Below are 15,910 nucleotides of genomic sequence, written 5' to 3' on the forward strand. Positions count from 1 at the left end.
TTATCTAGTCATTAATACAGCATTAATTAATTGGTATTATCAATTTATAATAATTTATATGAGCATTGAAATGCTGTGTTGTCCCTAGATATAATAATTGTAGAAATGTGAATACATAAAGAAACTAAAATTCAAAAACCGTCGATGATTAGGATGTTAGATGTGGCAATAACACAATATTAAACATCATTATCAAATACATAACACTATGAGGAAATATGTCTAAATATCTCAAAGTAATGACAATGTAACACAAGGATGGCATTGCTTCCAATAAAATTTTAATTCTATTCTAAGAAGCTTGTTACCGTGTATATTATAACTACAATATGTTATATCGGGGCCAAAACTGAAATAGAATCAGCTAGCCAGATAATGCTTGTCATAGGTACTACAGTTATTAAAATAAGAACCCCGGTGAGTTTGAGATTTTTTATAAGATTGTGCTGTTTTACACACAAAACGACTAACGTATAAAAATATACAATAGACTGTTTATGTGAACTTTACCTTAACACTGACATGTTAAACCACTGTTTTTAAACCTCAGTTATTTGGTGTTATCGCGAAATTTATATCTAAATGCATTGTGAATGGTTATATAAAATATTATTTGCGGTAATAATTGTTAAAGAACAGTTTTGAGTTTACAAAAGCGAGTCATTATAACCGTAGGTCTGACCTTCAAGTACCGTAGAGCGCAGGTATGATGTCATAACACCGGGACAGGGGTATTAAATGAACCAATTTTTTATTATTTTATCAGGAATATAATATTTTCAGAATTATAAACGTAGTTCCCTAATTAGAAATTTTACAAAAAGAGTTATGATTTTTTTGTTAATAAATTTGAAATTAATATTTAATTGGACATAGATCTCTGACCTCTATAAAAAATAAATAAAATTTCTTTAGTTTAAGTTGATGTAACAATAATCTTTTCTAAATCTGCAAAATAATTAAAATAAAAAATATAATCAAAGCACATATTTATTTTATTCTTTATAAATATGCCATTAAGAGTAATGATTACAATTACGTCTTCCCTTTGCTCTTATAAACCTACCTATACCATAAGAGCATCATATAATATATTATGCAATTACCTTTTAAGTTATATTCCAAACAGCTGATCAGCAGTACATTAAAATATACAAATAAATAAATTTATACAAGGACACTAAGGGTCTAGTTTAAATCAGATCCAGATTCTTCAAGGTGTACACAGATCCAATTAACACATCACTAGTTCTAATTACGAAGTTACTTTATGTCAACACTATTGATGATTTTCTAACTATAGTAACATGTTAGCTAATCGTGGAATCGCGGCGAGGCATTACAATGCCATTGAGCCGACCCACCTACGGCGAGGTTGTAGCTACAGTGATTATCTATGGTCGCGTAATGCGTTCGATCTTTCGCCGCTGTGACTCATGAACAAAGCGTTCCACACTTCGCTAGCAATGCCATCTAGTTGTTCGTATAAGAAACAACGACATTAAATTTTGTCTCTACCTTTTTTATAGAGTTCTATGCAATCATAATTTATCGTTGTATATAAAAGTTTTCAGGGTCAAGTCATATGTGAGTATGGATACACTCATCATCTATTCAATATTGAACTATTAATAATTTATTTTTATTCGTACAATAATAGGAAATTAAGTAAAAACTCTACAGTTGTTTCATACTTTATTTTTCTCATTACAAGTAAATGTTTGGTTCACTAAACATTTTTAAGAACAATAAATGCGTGCAAGAGAGCGAATGAGATCACTTTTCCTTCTTCTCAGAGGAGAGAGAGTTGTAGAGTTTTGAGATTTCATTCGCAACAACACTTTGTACCACTGTGCCGTTTGTGTCGATGAAATTGGCGAACGATTTGTTGATAGAGGCCTCACGGCTCTTACCGGTAGAGTCGCGCATTAAAATCACCAAGTTATATTTGTCGTCATGTCTGTTAACAAAAAAAGCGTATGTTTAATATAAAAAAATATGCAAGTAAAAGTGAAAATATTTTAGAATTGTTATTCATACATAACAAGAAGTATTTTAGAAATTTGGTACATAATTATTGGTTGGAATAGAAATTGAATTTAATATAGTTCATCAATAAAAATCCATGAACTTACCACCTTTATAAATTGATAAACTCAATTTCACATCCAGAAAAACACTAATAACATTAAAGAATACAAAAAGAATGAAATTTCGTTTTATGAACCTAAGGATTTTTTAATAATATTTCTTAATTTTTTTTATTCTTATAAAAATTCTAAGAATTTAAATATCATTCTCAGTATTGTAGAGTACAGAAAATAGAGTATAAAAATAAACAAATTCTGATGAAAGCAAACATATAGATAAACACAAGTCATACAATAAATCAATAATTCAAACCTAATGGAGCGTGAAACTGACTTGATTTATACACTTCCAGTGCCCAACACTATCTTGGTTGCACTTATAATTTCAGTGATATAAATACCTAGCTTTCTAGCTTCCTAAAAGTTAAATGGACCCAGGTTTTTTTTTTGCATTTATGAGATAAATTCTTTGTCCTTGTGTGTATCAAAGTATCTGCATTTCACAAATATCTTGATACTTACTTTTTTACATAAGAACTTGCTTCCCAAACTCTGATATTGTTGCCAACCTTTTCCTTGGCAACAACAAAAATTCCCTTTTCCTTAAATGTAGTGTACAGTGTTAAAATACTCATCAGGATAAAGTAAGAGGACACACAGATAATGAGTACCAGTCTGAAACATAATAAATTGGTGAATAAACATACAAAATGGTATACCAATGCCTGTTTTTTTTTTTTGCAAAACCCTTTACATCTAAATTTTATGTCAAATATCATGTGTATTACTTCATGCATTTAATTTTTGGTTTATTACCTGACTCTTACATCAAAATGTAAATACAAACAATATTTCTTGACATAAAAAAGAATCAATCCTATTCTTCATTGACTTGCATAAGATACCATTTACTTCAATTATTTTATTATTTTTATTATACCTATTAAACAGTTAATGGTACATCATATAGCATTAATCTAATATGGTATGATTCTTTAACAAATTTTAATTATTTAAAATAAGATCTTACCTCGACTGAGGGAAAGGATACAGATAATCCCATAGCAAAGCATACAAAGCTACACCCACTGCCAATGCACATAGGAACAGCCTTCCATCAATAAGAGCAAAACTCTCCTTACATTTCAGATCTCCAGTTAAAACCTACAATAGAGAGAACTTAATCAACATAGACACATTAAAAATTTAATTAAATATAACTTTTTCATTTCTTATATTGTGATGATTGTGAAGGTAGACTTATTGAAACCATAAATTTACAATTGATATTTAAACGATTATTTATTAGATTATACCTCTCTTATCGCATCATCAATGGCATTCTTTGCTGCTGCTCCATCCCATTTGTTTATTTTTACTGGCTGAAAGACAAGTAAAGCAATCCGGCAATTATAATTAGGAAAGTTAACTAATGAAATGGATTTCCTGTCAATTAATAAAATATAGAATATAATGGTAATAGTATTCGATAAAATATAAACCAAAATTGTATTCAAGTACAAAAACAGTGACGTGTCCATACTCCATAAATATTATAGTGTCGTGTTTTGCAAATAAACGCGAAAATTGCAAGCAATATATTACCTCCGTAGATTCAACCATTTTTACTTAGTTCAAAAGAATATTTATGTGATATTTTATTTAATAAAACTTCGTAAAAAGCAATATGAACGTATTTTGAGCCGCTTTCCAGTTTCACGCTTTATAATTTGACAAATGACAATTCTCATTTGACAACTTGATTTTTATTGTTAGCAAACTGCTCTATGCTTCTTGCACAGAAGTTAATATGTAAATTTAGAAGCAATTGTGATAATTAGAGGCTTCTGGCCTTTTGATGCTCACACTGTTCCATATTTATGTACTAAATTTGATAATGGACATTACAAGTGATTCAGAACCAACTTATTCAGGAATTATTTACGATTTGAGATCGTTTTTTATATTATTTCAATTAGGTAACTCCGTTTATTCAAAAGCAAAATACTATTGTACGAAATATTAAACAGTTAAGGTTTCAAATTCACTTCTTTTACTCAGATTCTGCTGACAAAAATGCAATCCCTTAAAAATGTTGAGTTACTCATAAAAGTCAAGTAAATGATTTTAAATCAGTTTATTAATTAAAAGTAATTAAGCTTTTCTAAATACGTTTACATTTGGCTTAGTTTATAATTAAATTAGTCAGAAATCATCTAACGTATTGAAGAAGTCACAATCTGTGTGCAAATATTAAAATTGTATAAATATATATATATATAATATATTGATAATAATTATTAAGATTAATAGTATATTGAGATATAAATGTATTGTATTAGTATAAGTTATTTATTATAAAAACATTATGCGAATTGCGTATTTGGTAATTAAACAGAATTATTAATAACTGAAAAGATTTTTTTGATACCTATGTAAAATATTACTGTTGTTACTGGCAACTTTAATGATGGATACTAAAAAAAGTTATGGATTGTAAAAATGAAGTATTTATTAAAATATTATTAAATTTATTACAATTGTGACATAATTTTACACATTTAACTCCGTTTTTAGGTTCCAAATAAGTTTAGAAAACTATTGTGGTATACAGAGTTATGGTATGTATAAATGCTATATTATCACAATTTTGTCTAAGAGACTCGATTGGCGATTTAGACCGGTGGTTACGCTATATCAATAGCTCTAACTAGTAAACGTTGGGCGTGTGTTTGAGTATACTATCAAACAAACAAACAGCACTATTTTTATGTAGTTTTGTTTTTTTGCTTTGTTAAGATAGCAACAACATAATGCAATTGTCAACATGTATCTAAGGAGGTCACTGTTAACGCGATGTGGTGTGCATGTTTCTTTCACGCTGTTCATATATCTGTTAATTTTATAGGTTGATTGCCAAAAATGGCTAAGAAAAGGAGACCAGCTACAACCGTCGCCTCACGTCGATCTGCCCGACGCGGGAAACAGGCCGCACAGAACACTTTGACCGAAGGCGAATCATCCACTGCGGCTGAAGCTGTCTCAACGGCACCTACTACAGAAGAACCACCCTCTGCCACGGCTAGTACTGAAGCTACAGAATCAGAAATACAAACACAGTCCTCCGCAGATAACACAGTGAAACCATCTACTACTGAGACAGTACCAACAATCGTTTTACACAAGAAATTTGGCAAATATAGATGTTTGTTTAACAATGATGATACATTTACAAAGAAGTATGACCTAGGTAGTGATAGCGAAACAAACAGTAGCATTGAAATAAGAGTTGTAGATCCAAGTGTAAGTTCGGAATCTGACTCTAATGCTGCTGTGGATACACAGTCTGATACTAACAGTGGGGCATGTCCTAGTCCTTTAAATATTCCAGACAGAGCACTACACAGCTTAAATTCTCGAGATGCCTCACCTCTGCCATCCGTTGAGAGTTTGGATATTCCATTGCCAATTGAGGAATATCCTGAAAATGATAATAATCCTAAAGATGCGAACCCACCATGTGACAACACTGACAATCATGTTGACAATGTTACTGATAATCTAGAAAACCAACAACAAGAACAAAATGTGACTGAATTTATTCAAAATGATCAACCTAGTCTTGAACAGATGCAAACATTAAATGAACATCTTTATGGAGATGATGAGGAGGAAGTAATAACTATAGTCCAAATAGTAGAAGATGATAATCAAGAAGCATATTATAACATTAATATTGCTAGTCCAAAAGATGAAAATACTGAAAATGAGAAAAATGAAAAAGAGGATACCCAATTTCAGAAAGATTTTGAAAATCTTAACCTCACCCATCCAATATCAGAGCCCTACTCACCCATGGATTGTTCAGATAGTACTGAAAATCAAACTCCACCTTGTAGCACACCTGATCTGCAGTTTTCCAAAGACAATACAGAAGTTTTACTGAGACCTGATCCTAGTTTGACTCCAAGTTCCACCATATCTGACGATAGCAATTCTTCAAGAGCAACAGATCAAATTCAGACCAATTCTAATGACTCTGCTGAGTCATCTCCATCTGGTGTGCGAAGGTCAAGCAGAATTAAAACAATAAGTACAATGAAGCAAAAGACGAAAGGCTATGGTTTAGTTAAGACACCTTTGAAGAAAGCTTTGATAACACAGACCAAATTGAAACTAGAAGAAATGGGTTCTGAAAGCCAAGATAAGTCGTCAGATGTTAATAATCCAACTAACACTAGTAATCCTTCAACTTTTCCAGTACCATCAGAAATGCCTGTGAAAGTAAAGTCTAGATGGCGGAGATCAAGTGAATTAGAAATGGGAGCCAATTCCCCTGCAATATCTCCACTAGCCAGCCCAAGTTTACCACGTTTACCTCCTGTAGATGAAAATCAAAAGTCATTAGAAGATGAACAATGTTCAGTTACACTAAGCAAAGAGGCATATGACAAAATTATAGAAGAAAGAATGAATCAATATCAGCATTTAGAGGAAAATGAGTATATGTGTGAGCGTATGATAAGTAAGGATACAAAGAAAATGATTTGTGACTGTTTTATGACCAAAGAGGAGTTGGAGCGTGGTGAACTTGCTTGTGGAGAAGACTGTTTGAATAGACTACTTATGATTGAATGGTATCTATCTATTTTTATACATGAAATTTCTAAATTACTCTGGGCTTTTATAATATATGCTTTTGTGTTGATGTGATAACATATATTAAAATAGTTATTATTTAGTTTAATATTTTCTTTTGTAGTAATTCAAGATGTCCAGTAGGAGATAGATGTACAAATAGAAGGTTTCAGAAGAGGCAAAATGGACCCCTAAAAGTATTTTATGCAGATAAAAAGGGCTGTGGTGTTGAGGCCAGTGCAGACATTCCATCGTAAGTTTGTTCCTTTTAATTAAAAATTAACTCGACTACATAATTTATGCTTATAAATGCAGTTGTCAGAAGAACATATTATAAAAAATACTACATTCAATCTTATCTTTGGTGATGCCCATGCATTTGATAAAATATGGCAATGCGAATTGAAATAAATGTATCTTAATTTATTTATACTGAACTATAACTGGATATAATAGCAAACTATATTCATAGAAAACCAAATTTTTTTTTATATGAACTGATTTAACATTCTAATTATTTATTATATTCACATATCTCTATTTTACCCATTAATGGATAACATGATTTCATAAGAAACAAATAGCAAAGAGTCTGACTGTTTTAACACCAGTTCACAGTTGAGCCTCTCCGTAACCAAGCTCAAAAAGTGTTTAAAGTAAACCCTTTGTAATAATTATAATTAATATTACAAAGTGTTTACTTTAAACACTTTTTTCATAATTATTATAATGAATGAATTGCTTTTAAAACTTGTTAAGAGTCTTCTATTAGAAAATTTTTACGCCAGCGGCATAGGAGCAATACCGAACCTCTCGGCCACCCACTGTCCCGCCTTAGCAATCGAATTTCTTCTATTCTTTATTTTATGTGCCTAAGGGACTTTCCATCTATCCCTAAAAAGAAATGATTTATAATGCATTTGAATGCTATAAAATCTAAAATTAAAGTCTTCAAGTTCTTAATAAATATTTAATTGATTATTGTACCATAAAAAATAAATGCATTGATTTTAAATAATTTACACAGATAACTTAAAGATTTTTATATTTCATAGCAGATTTTTTCTGGAATTTATAATATGTAAATTTTTGTCTCTGGAACAGCTTCAGTTTAAAAAATTGTTTTATAACCTGTTTCTTATTAGTTTTTTCTCTATGTTTATAGGGGCGAATTTCTTATGGAGTATGTGGGAGAAGTGCTTGATTATGAGCAATTCTACAAAAGAGCTCAAACTTACTCAGACGAGAACAATCTTCATCACTACTTCATGTCGTTAAAAGGAGACACGGTGATCGACGCGACGTTAAAAGGCAATATATCGAGATTCATCAACCATTCCTGTGATCCAAATGCTGAAACTCAGAAATGGACTGTTAATGGCGAACTTAGGATAGGGTTCTTCAGTAAAAGAGACATTGCAGTGGGCGAGGAAATTACGTTTGACTATCAGTTTCAGAGATTTGGGTAAGCATTTCTTGTATTTAGTCTTTTTTTTGTTATGATGTTTTTGTTTATTTCTAATGCTTAAAATTACATGTAGCAGTTGGAATTTTACTGAAATAATAATAGATTTTCTTTATTGTTATGTTTATGTTTATTTTATAAATAACACTGTTGATAGGATACTGGTACATATTTTAAAAAGAACTTTCTAAATTTATAAAAAATATGTCTACATTCAATTAATTAAAAAAAAATGAATATTCTTGTCTAACATTCAAGATTAGATATAGAAAAGTCAGAACGAACTCTGTATGAGTTCGTTCTGACTTTGTCTGCCACATCAATATAGTTTAGTATTCATAAGTACAAGTGAAACGTTTCCAGTGTGTATGGTGTGGTGGTAACGGTATATTGTTTGCACGCAGCAAGGTGGCGCAGCGCTGCTACTGCGGCGCGGACAACTGCCGCGGCTGGATCGGTGCGGAGCCGGACTCGGAGGATGAGGATTATGAGGAGGTCGGTATTTTGGGTGTATATGATTCAGGAAGGGTTATATTTTAAGAATTCAATAGAAATTAGGGGGCATTCTCTACATTTGTGGATTAAGGAATTGTTTTATGGGTTATAAGATAGGTTTCAATAATCATAAAAATCATTAGTAAGGGAAAAATCAAAATTGATTAAAGGTAAATTACATTTTTCTTTTTACATTACCTATGATTATTGTAGCAATTATCTTGTTTAATTTAATTTTCATAATTAGTTCAGTAAGAAAAATAATTTATTGTCATTAATGTTAATGTTGAAATGTCTAATAATGATGTAAAAAAATAATCTTTTATAAATTCGGGACTATTTTAATATTTCTTATTATTTCCATAGAAAAGTATTAATTGTGTGTTTCACTATCTACAGGAGGAAGATGTATCAACTTCTAAATCGGGCACGACAGAATCTGAAGAGTCCCAGGCGACGGAAGCGAACGCGGAGCAGCCGCGGGCTCGAGTACGGAAACCCCGACGGGAAAGGAAATACAAGCCCAAAGCACCCGACTTGGTGCAAGATGCAGATGTAAGTTGATGTTGATATTAATTGTTATCATATTTAATACGAAGCGATATTTAAAAAATGCCTCTCTTATTATAATATTTTGATTATTAAACAATTCCTTTTTTCTGACACTTATAACTTATGTAATAAAGAATTATTAGTATTAATTATTCACAAACATGAGACTTCAATAGGCCATATGCCAAAAGCATAATTAAACAAATAAATAATCATCAGTGCATTGTATAAGTCGATCTATGCCCCTGCCCATTGTCTATCTAGGCTATCTTCTAAAGAAACCATGCATGGATTTTGATATTATTATTTAGTATCATTAATTATCGAATTTCTTCTCATATCATATTGTCTAATAATATATACTTTTTCACTGTTATTTAGTAAAATTTATTGTTTGCCCATGTTCTAATAATATTTAATAAGCATAATAATCAATACGATCACAAAATCCACAGATCGAAGAGGACCTCGAGGCGCTCAGTCGCACGGGCGTGAAGAACCAGAGCCACACGCTGCGGCTGTCGCGCACGGTGGTCCGCGCGAAGACGCGGCGCGCGCAGGCGGCGCTGCTGCGGCTGCTGCGCGACGCGGACCTGCCGTGCCGCCGGCTGTTCCTCGACTACCGCGGGCTGCGCCTGCTCGCGCCCTGGTGCGCGGACGCGCCGCTCGACTTCAAGTGAGTCAACGATTGTGTCCACATTCCCGGACGAACGCTACATTCCCATGTGAACGCCGTCCTCAGCATTAGCGTGAAGACAAGCCTGTAATTCAAAACTTTGTATAATCTCTTTTGATGTTAACATAAATTAGAAATTAATTTACATATAGCAATGATGTCTTCAAAGTATACACTTTGAAGATGTCCTGTACAGGTATACACCTGAACAGGTCATGCCACAAGTTGACTTTTTAATATTCCAACAAAAAAATTTTGAAACAGGCTTGAAATGCTGCAAACAGTAGACAGGCTACCAATCCCGAACAAGACAATGGTACAAGAGACGCGCTTCTTCACCATCATAGAAAGGTGGCTCAGCTCATCAGAAGTGCCACCTGAACCACCTGTGTTTATAGATGAAGCTACAGGTAATAATTTTTTTTTGCTTTTTTATTATAGACCATGTATTCATATTCTTCTGGATGTCTAATAAGTTTCTTGCAAATAATTCTTTACAAATTGTAACATGAATGAAATATATTTTTTTATAGGGCTACCAATAGAATTGGCGAATAGACCTGCCTCAGATGGTGATAAAATTAAGGAAAATGCAGCAATGCTCGAAAAAGTTAAGGATCTCTCAACACAGCTGCTAGAGCGGTGGTCAAGTTTAAAAGTGAGTTATTTACTACTAAGTTAATAGATTATGCAATTTTTATATAATTTTCACCTGTTTTTTGTAGTTAATTTTTACTAATGAACAATTAATTGTCATACTTAGTGTAATTTTAAATTTTAAATCTCTGTTTTATATTATATTTGTAGGAAGTATTTAAAATTCCCAAGAAAGAGCGCATACAACAAATGAAAGAGCACGAGCGTCAAGCGAATGTCGAGAGACGCGCTGCTGATTCCAGCGGGTCGCGTGACCGTGACCGTGACCGAGAACGGGACCGTGACCGTGATCGAGATCGAGATCGAGATCGAGATCGTGACCGTGATCGTGACCGTGACCGTGAAAGAGAAAGGGACAGAGAACGGGAACGCGAGCGGGATAAGGAGAGGGAAAGGGATAGATATAGGGAGCGGGATCGTGACCGTGAAAGAGATAGAGAAAGAGATGACAGGGATAGGAGAAAAAGAAGAGGGAGTCCGGAGGGAAGGCGAAGTATAAGGTTAATACTAAATATTTTTTTTTGTGTCCTTAAACATTGTACAGTTTATTAAACATTTGATTCTAAATACAGGCAAAACAAAATCTTTTTAAAAACAATAGAATGAAATAAGCTACTCCCTCAAAATTATGCTTTTATATTAATAATGATCATAGTTTTATCTTACAAAATAAGTTGTAAACACCTACTATTGCAATAACGACTAGTAAGGATTAGTAGATACATTATCATCTGAATGTCTTAAACAATGTGTTTGCTTAATTTTTAGTTTTATAGCATTGAAATGCTTTATAAATGAGAAATTTTGAAAGAATAGAAAAAATTTGATCACAAGGCAGGATTTATAAAGCATTTCAATGCTATAAAACTAAAACTTAATTTTAACAAAGGCCGCGTTCCATCGATACAATATTGTAATCATTTTAAATAATATTTTGTATTGGTTGTGATGGTTCTTAATCATCTCAATAGATGGCGTGGGGTGCCCCTTAGGCACATGAAACCGAAAGAGTAGAAGAAATTCGATTACTGTGGCAGGATCACGGGTGGCCGAGAGGCTAGGCGTTGCTACGGTTAGGCAAGATACGCAGGTTCGAATCCTGCCTCGTGATCAAATTTTTTCTATTCTTTCAAAATTTCTCAATGTGTTTGCTGTTGACGTTACAACACCATTAAATACATACAGGCTGTCAGACCGCGTGTTAGCCGCGGTACCTCCCATGAGCAAGGAAGAACGGAGGCGCGCATTTGCCGAAGCTGCAGCTGCCGCTGACGAGAGCCGGCGGCAGCGGGAGACGCAGCAGTTCGTGCCGTTCTGGCCGCAGGACTCTTTTGCGCAGGTTTGTATCATCCTCTTTGAGCAAATTGAATTATCATATAGGAAGTGGTGTAACAATTACTATTGCGGCAATTAGTTCGTCCATATTTGTGTCTACTGCAGATTAACTGGTTACTCATTTAACGGTTGACATGTTTCGTATTTTCGAATTATGACTTAAAATTTAAATAAAAAGAATTTGTAAATGCGAAATGGGATGTCAATTGAATTGAATGTAAAAAAAAAAAACAAAATCAGTCCAAGGAGTTTATTCTGACCTGGACTGGTTTCCTAGTTATTATTTCTTGGTGCGGTTTTACCAACAACTTCAATGAGTTAAAAAATATATATATATCTCAATATAAAAATAAACAGCATTATTTCATTAAATTATCAATTTTTAGATGTTCCCGCAAGGCATTATTCCTGGCCAGCCGAATATGATGCAAAATGGTCCACATATGATGCCCAACGGACCTAACATGCTACCAAATGGACCAAATATAATGCCCAATGGGCCGAATATGATGCCAAATGGTTCAAACATGATACCAAACGGGCCAAACATGATGCCCAATGCGCCCAACATTATGGGTGGTCCGCCAAATATGTTACCAGGGCCACAGAATATGATGGGTGGACCTCAAAATATAATGGGTGGTCCTAATTTAATGATGCCAACTATGATGCCAGGAATGATGCCAACTGATATACCCCCAGAATGGATTGGACCCAATGGGGAGTTTCAAGGACCTCCTGGATTTTGCCCTACATTCCCTGGACAGCCTTTCTGTATGCCACAGCCCAAGTAAGTTGTTTGTATATGATTGTATTTTTAACATAATGATATTGAATAGGCGCCTCCCGTGTGGTCCTATTTCAATGTTACCTAGTTCTTATAATTTGAAGGCGGTTTTGTAGCTTATTATTATTATTATTATTTTATTTAAGCACACTAGCGGCTAAAAAGCTGATGCGTGTGTATTTTATGATTTGAAGAAAACATTTAGTTCATCCAATTTATTTTTAAAACTATTCAACATGGGTGCCATTATTACACTCTCGGGTAGCCTATTGCACTCTGTGACAACACGGTTGGATAGAAAATGCTTCATGGGGTTGCATTTACTTTGCACTCTCCACAATTTGCGTGAATGTTGTTAAAAAAAAAAATTAAACCAAGTACGTTTGTTGTATGCAGTATGATGGGTATGAGCGGGTTCGGCGTGCCCGGCTTCGTGTTCGGGCAGGGCGCGCTGGGCGCGTTCCCGCCGCAGCCGCGCGCGCCGCACGCGCCGCACGCGCCGCACGCGCGCCCGCCCCCGCCCGCGCAGCACATACCGGCCGCTAGCGAGGTGAGCTCGCTTACACACACACTCATTTGAAAAACACGATTTACTTAGAAATTCTTTTCGGATTACGGATGACAAAATTTACAAACGAACCCGGTGTGAAAATTTTCCTACTTTTATTCTAAATATATGTATTATGTACATCAGATTTGTCTGTTATCTTATCTCTATCTCTATATATATAAAATTTTCGTGTCACGATGTTAGTTACCATACTCCTCCGAAAGAGTTGGACTGATTCCCATGAAATTTTGTGTGCATATCGGTTAGGTCTGAGAATCGGCCAATATCTATTTTTGATACCCCTAAATGATTAGAGTAAGGCGAAACAGCGTTTGCCGGGTCAGCTTATATAATTAATTAATAAAACAAAATTAGACCGACTCTTGTTTTGTATCTATTTTAAATACAAGTGTTGTTCCTTAACTTTGATAAGAACTTAAAATATATTAGAGAACTTAATGTATATCTTACAATTCCCTTTAATATAAATTTACTACCTATACCCATTTTGTACCCGAGTGAATAATATAAACACGTCATATTTCAATAAATTATTTAACCAACCAATAATTTTCCACAGCCGGCCAGAGTGGATCCGGATGCCGAGCCAGTGCTGCCATCTATGTGGCGAAGTGCGCTGGATAACCGTGGGCGACGTTACTATTACCACGTCAAGCTGCGCCAGCCGCAGTGGTTACCGCCCACACCGCCACCACCCACGCCTGGTAAGATTCCTTTTTTCTATAAAAAACTACTGATCTGAATAATTTTTTGCATCTTAGTTCTGTGAACGAATTTAGACGACTATCGTTGATATAACACTATGCAGGAATAAACAATGCATGTTACATAAGGTAAATTGTTACCAATGTGTTGAGGGATAAAATCCTCTCATACATATCAGACTTAAAAAAGCACTATTTTAAAGGTTATAGAAATTTTTGAAAGGCAGACAAGTACTCGCTTTTGCTCACACATTTCCATTACAGATATAACAAATGGCTTATAAAGTCGAATTTTTAACGGGTGCATTAACTGAAGTAAGGAAAGACGGGCATTTTTTCTCGTTGATTATTGTTTCTGTAAATTAATAATTCATTGTTTATAATGCCTAACAGTCCATTTAACAAGCAAAACAGTTGTTAATGTTGTTTGTTTCATATTTTTTTGCAGACGAGAGTTCATCAGAGGACGAAATAGAGCCAATGAGTGCGATAGAAACAGCTGTGGTGAGACGAGCGGCTGTCAAGGGCAAGCTGGTGGAAGGGGTTGATGGCATATATGAAGGTAATTTTCATAAAAATATATTTGTGAGACGAATGACAAGGTTGTTTAAGGTCATATAGAGTATTCCCCCTCTTTACATTGTAAGTCTTCAACAATTAACAATATTCGACAGTGATTAAACTTAAACAGTGACAGCTTATTATTCCTGCTATAAGGATGAAATATGGATAGTGTTTATATTGTACCATGCAAATAAAATAGTAAAATTGTTCATTACACAAATAAATTAAAAATAATATTTTCAAAACAGTCTGTATTTTCAAAACTTAATTAAGATTGTACTGTTCTAGTGATAAAAGCGGACACACAAAACGGTTTGATCCCCGACCACGCGCTACTCACGGAGAAGCCGAGGAAGCGGCGGCCGGGACTCGTTACTGAAAGGCCGATTAGTGTAAGTTTTCCCTGTGTTTATTAATAAAATCTACTGAAAATACATTTTTAATCGAAGTTCCTCAGGTGTAAATCTATTTTAAATCCAATATTTACAAATTTTCGATACACAAGGTACTGGAACATTTAGGCTTTCTTAAATATGTAGATATTAACCGAAATACTAATCCGAAAAAATTCAAAAGCATAGAATATCTATACATATCAATCGTTCATCAGCCCCGCACAGAAGAAGACAAGCTAGCGGGTCGTATGGAGGTGAAGAGGTACAAACAGACGAAGGAGAAGCTGCGGCGGCGACGTGAAAAGTTGCTGCAGAAGGTGCGGTTGCTCGCCGCCGCCAAGCAGAGGAAGGGCAAGGAGCTCACGCACAAGGACCTCAAGGAGTTGAAGGTGGGTGGAAATTTGTTAGGTTGTCTGTAAAATTAAGATTCAGGCGGGGTGTTGTAGATTCAAATTTGGCGTTCGGAAGAATTTGGTTTTTGTGTTGTCATTAAGAGAGGCTGTTTAAACTATAAATTAATTATTATATTGTAATAAAAGAATAAAGACTTTTTGTTAGCATTTGCTGATGTAATCATAAACTTAGGCATATACTTGTTCCATTCACGAAGTTGTCGATTACTTTAATTAAACATTGTGTTCGCTCTGCTTTGCTTTGCTTCGCTTGCGTGGACTACAAAATTGGTTTATAACTAAGCCCCAAGGACGTCGGTGACCTTTTGTGAACAAAATAATTGTCGATGATTAATTTTTACTAATTAGCATTCTGTATACTGTTTCCTCCATATAAACGAATGGTGACAAATTTCACAGTCTTCGGTTCACGTAATTTACACAAAAAGGAGTAGATATGTCTTTGCTTCACGTATCACGTATCAATATTAGTATGAATAATCGAACGTGCGCCCGCAGTTTGTGGAGCTGGATGATACGGAGACGGAAACGGACGAGTCGGAGGCGGAGGAGCGGCGGCTGTCGCCGG

General features: G+C 34.3%; 3 protein-coding genes across 3 annotated transcripts in view; 1 reads left to right on the forward strand and 2 right to left on the reverse strand.

Moving 5' to 3' along the window:
- LOC119829681 (glycerol-3-phosphate dehydrogenase, mitochondrial) overlaps positions 1–1,406 on the reverse strand; it is a 13,494-nt gene extending 12,088 nt beyond the window's left edge. The window contains exon 1 of the mRNA XM_038352312.1: positions 1,107–1,406. The gene's annotated coding sequence lies outside the window, so the exon portion shown is untranslated. The remainder of the gene's footprint in view (positions 1–1,106) is intronic.
- Positions 1,407–1,682: 276 nt separating this feature from the next.
- LOC119830194 (signal peptidase complex subunit 2) lies at positions 1,683–3,852 on the reverse strand. Its single transcript, XM_038353109.1, has 5 exons — positions 3,696–3,852; positions 3,407–3,472; positions 3,121–3,254; positions 2,613–2,765; positions 1,683–1,960 (listed from the first exon to the last, which is right to left on the reverse strand). Exons 1-5 carry the CDS (start codon positions 3,711–3,713, stop codon positions 1,777–1,779), a joined length of 555 nt encoding a protein of 184 aa, XP_038209037.1. The 5' UTR covers positions 3,714–3,852; the 3' UTR covers positions 1,683–1,776.
- Positions 3,853–4,553: 701 nt separating this feature from the next.
- LOC119830521 (probable histone-lysine N-methyltransferase CG1716) overlaps positions 4,554–15,910 on the forward strand; it is a 15,582-nt gene continuing 4,225 nt past the window's right edge. The window contains exons 1-18 of the mRNA XM_038353613.1: positions 4,554–4,711; positions 4,999–6,727; positions 6,853–6,981; positions 7,894–8,193; positions 8,598–8,688; positions 9,088–9,243; positions 9,696–9,916; positions 10,181–10,326; positions 10,450–10,574; positions 10,724–11,073; positions 11,759–11,912; positions 12,295–12,698; positions 13,092–13,245; positions 13,826–13,970; positions 14,419–14,532; positions 14,823–14,926; positions 15,145–15,318; positions 15,841–15,905. Coding sequence (XP_038209541.1) covers positions 5,013–6,727; positions 6,853–6,981; positions 7,894–8,193; positions 8,598–8,688; positions 9,088–9,243; positions 9,696–9,916; positions 10,181–10,326; positions 10,450–10,574; positions 10,724–11,073; positions 11,759–11,912; positions 12,295–12,698; positions 13,092–13,245; positions 13,826–13,970; positions 14,419–14,532; positions 14,823–14,926; positions 15,145–15,318; positions 15,841–15,905 — 4,547 coding nt within the window. The 5' untranslated portion in view covers positions 4,554–4,711; positions 4,999–5,012. The remainder of the gene's footprint in view (positions 4,712–4,998; positions 6,728–6,852; positions 6,982–7,893; positions 8,194–8,597; positions 8,689–9,087; positions 9,244–9,695; positions 9,917–10,180; positions 10,327–10,449; positions 10,575–10,723; positions 11,074–11,758; positions 11,913–12,294; positions 12,699–13,091; positions 13,246–13,825; positions 13,971–14,418; positions 14,533–14,822; positions 14,927–15,144; positions 15,319–15,840; positions 15,906–15,910) is intronic.

The sequence above is a fragment of the Zerene cesonia genome, chromosome 1 (genome assembly GCF_012273895.1).
Source record: "Zerene cesonia ecotype Mississippi chromosome 1, Zerene_cesonia_1.1, whole genome shotgun sequence".
Taxonomy (NCBI): domain Eukaryota; kingdom Metazoa; phylum Arthropoda; class Insecta; order Lepidoptera; family Pieridae; genus Zerene; species Zerene cesonia.